This window comes from Morone saxatilis, unplaced genomic scaffold, assembly GCF_004916995.1.
Source record: "Morone saxatilis isolate NCDOM2014 unplaced genomic scaffold, NCSU_SB_2.0 Contig5, whole genome shotgun sequence".
NCBI classification, from domain to species: Eukaryota; Metazoa; Chordata; class Actinopteri; family Moronidae; genus Morone; species Morone saxatilis.
Genome location: NW_023340095.1, coordinates 24,471,414 through 24,474,333, shown reverse-complemented (window position 1 = coordinate 24,474,333; position 2,920 = coordinate 24,471,414). Strand labels below are relative to the sequence as shown.

The following is a 2,920-nucleotide window of genomic DNA, read 5'->3' as shown; positions in this document are numbered from 1 at the left end:
TCCTTCTTCAGGTCTGCATATATTTTCAATGGTAACATTCATTCTATCAGTTTGAGTAAGGTTTGAAATGTCAGGGAACAACACTCTAGAAATATCCTGATGGGAGAAGAAATGATATTGATAGAGGGATGAAACACAATGTAGCACTTGCTTCTGCTGCTGTGGATGCACCTAGTGCCTTACCCTCCAGGGGCCAGTCTCTGATTGTTCTTTCTTTATTCCCTAATATCCCCTCTGTCCTTGCTCACTTCTCAGAACGTGTCAGAGGAACGAAACCCACAAGCTTTCATTTATCCCTTTCAACACACACAGACTGCAGAGAATGCAGAAACAGCAACAGGCACGATTCAGTAGAGAGGTGAGGACAGCGTGCATCCTCTCATCTCTGGTTTTCTGTGTACTCATGCCTGTTGTTTAGTAACCGGGCAGGTCAGAGTAAGCACTCTGGAACTACGTTTCCCATTGGGATCATAAGGATGTTGGACAGAAGTGACGGGCTCCAGCGCACGCAGAACCACAGGGGTGAGGAAAAAATAAATCAGGGGAATTACATTTCCTCCTCTACAGACTATAGACCATGATCACAGTCAGATACATACTCGTCTCAGACTGGATTCACCCTACTGTACCAAGAATCATGGTTCACAGAGAATGAATGAAAACAAACAGAGGGGTCAGGGGAAAATAAAAATCCAAAAATATATATTTATGTTATATTTATATATATTTATATATTTACGAGGTATGTATCCACAAAAAAGAAAACACCCAAAATTTCAAAATAGGCAGTCTGTGTTTTTCCAAATGTGTCCTTTCTTTGTGATGCCTTAAGGAAAACATTAATATTAATTAAAAATTTAAAAAATAAAACTGGGAAGCTTTGCTGTCCAACAGCCGTGCTCTTGTGTCAAACCTCGTAGTCCGGTTCTCTGAGACCAGAATCTCCAGCTATCGGGAGTCCAAAAGCACCAAAGTGGCGCTGGTGTCAGTCTGCTGCACTCCAAAAAAACAAAAGATCACAAATCACAAAGTCCCAAAAGAAAAAAAGAATCACTTCATTGTTGAAAAAGACAAACAAGAGAACCCCTCCTAACCGTTGATTTCCCAACAACCCACGGTCTCAGAGTCTCCACGGTGACGTTTGAGGCGGTGGTATTGGGTGGTGGGTGGGAGGTGAAGGGAGGCCGGCCACAGGTCCAAAAAAAAGGTGTCTTTGTGCAACGAAACAAGCCTCGAGATTAAACAAAACAAGAAACAAAAGAACCGATGGCAGGTGTCCTCCCGGCGATTGTTAGTTAGGCTGGCAGTAGGGGATCTCTCTCCTCTGTAGTCATGCTAGGTACTGCTGCATCGCCGTCTTCGCCCTAACGCAGACACACAGTCAGTCCACCCCGCTCAGCAGTTTCACAAAGTGTTTGATGACAATGGTGTGTGTTTTATGATGAACTGTTCTTACCCACCTGTCACTGAGGTTGGGGTCTGGGGCCTGGGTGAGTTTGTGCAGGATGTCAACAAAGCCCATCTCCCTCAGCTTGTCCTGGCGCTCCTGAGAACCTGAGAACACGTTACAGCAGAGAGGGAAACAGATTCATTTTAACGTCTGCATATATCGGCAAACACAAAGTCAATTTCAGCCCGGTGCTGAAAGGAACCAGGTCAGGTGTTCAGAATTCCAAAAAGGCCATAAATGGATTTTTTGTTTCTTTAAAGACCCCCTACTAATTTTTGACTGAAGGGGGACCTAAAAAATCTTTTGTGTTTTATAGTTAGAGTTCACTTTGCATCTAGAAGATCATCATCATCCAGAGCGGCAGACACATGATCTGGTGTACTGTAGAGCTCGTATTTACATTACTGCTCAACAACAGCACAAAACATAACTGTGGATGTGGTGTTTTGCACTGCTCTCGTCAATACACACACACACACACACACACACTCGCTGGCTTTGCTTGACCCGGTTTGACTCAGTCCAGCATGGGAGGGATTTGAATTTCAGTTAAAACAGGGCTCCACGCTTTAAAGTGCATCCTCAACTGAATGTCTCTTACCGTCCTCTTCATTCCAGATAAGGTTTGAGATGCAGAAGGTGGCGGCGAGCTGCAGTTTCACATTCGAATGCCCCTGCGGGAACAGCAAAAGTCAGGAAGATTACAAGCGAGGAAAACCAGAGCAAAGGCAGAGGTCACATGGTCTTACTACTGAAAAAAACCCCAGCAGCGTAGTAATCAGTTGGTACAACATACTGCTGCAACAACGCCAAACACATCCAATACACACAGAACAAGACTGAGCTACAGTAGATGTATTATATGTACAGTACCATGTAGTATTTGATTTTCTGGAGCATGTCGTCATTGGTCATAATGAGTTCCTTGGCTGTGTTGCCGTCGGCGATGTTGGCTAGGATGCACAGCGTCTTGACAGATAAGAAAAGTGAGTTACATCAGAGCTGATTCAGGAAACAATTCTGTATGATGTGCTTCCAGCTCTACAGCAGGACGGCCTATAATCACACCCGCAGAATGCTGACACTACTCTGCAGCTGGAGGATGAATCCTGTACCACAACCACTTGTGAGCGTGCTCACCTGTTCTTTGACCTCTATACTGTGCTCTGCTTCCAGGATGAGGGTCACGGCCTGCATGATCTGCTTCCCATGAGAACTCATGATCTGGTCAATGTGCTGGCAATATGAAGGGTGGAGAGTAAGCAGGAGAGTCAGTATGCACGCGTACAGCTCTGGGTTACATACACACACTGTGAGCCTGTTAGAGCTGGTATTAACATGCGTCTTGGGTGATCCAATCATAGGTAGACAGTTCTAAATACAACAACCACTTGCTTAGGCAGTCTGGGACGGATCTGACCACATATGTTTTGTGGTGTAAGTACTAATTAGAGTTGTTCTGATTCCGAT

At 44.8% G+C, this 2,920-nt stretch overlaps 1 protein-coding gene across 1 annotated transcript in view; it reads right to left on the bottom strand.

The window, feature by feature from the left end:
• Positions 1 to 2,920, bottom strand: part of armc8 (armadillo repeat containing 8) — a gene marked incomplete in the record, with an annotated part of 11,211 nt that continues 8,291 nt past the window's right edge. Inside the window, 5 exon segments of the mRNA XM_035676426.1 lie at positions 1 to 1,364; positions 1,461 to 1,554; positions 2,052 to 2,124; positions 2,324 to 2,419; positions 2,591 to 2,686. Coding sequence (XP_035532319.1) covers positions 1,331 to 1,364; positions 1,461 to 1,554; positions 2,052 to 2,124; positions 2,324 to 2,419; positions 2,591 to 2,686 — 393 coding nt within the window.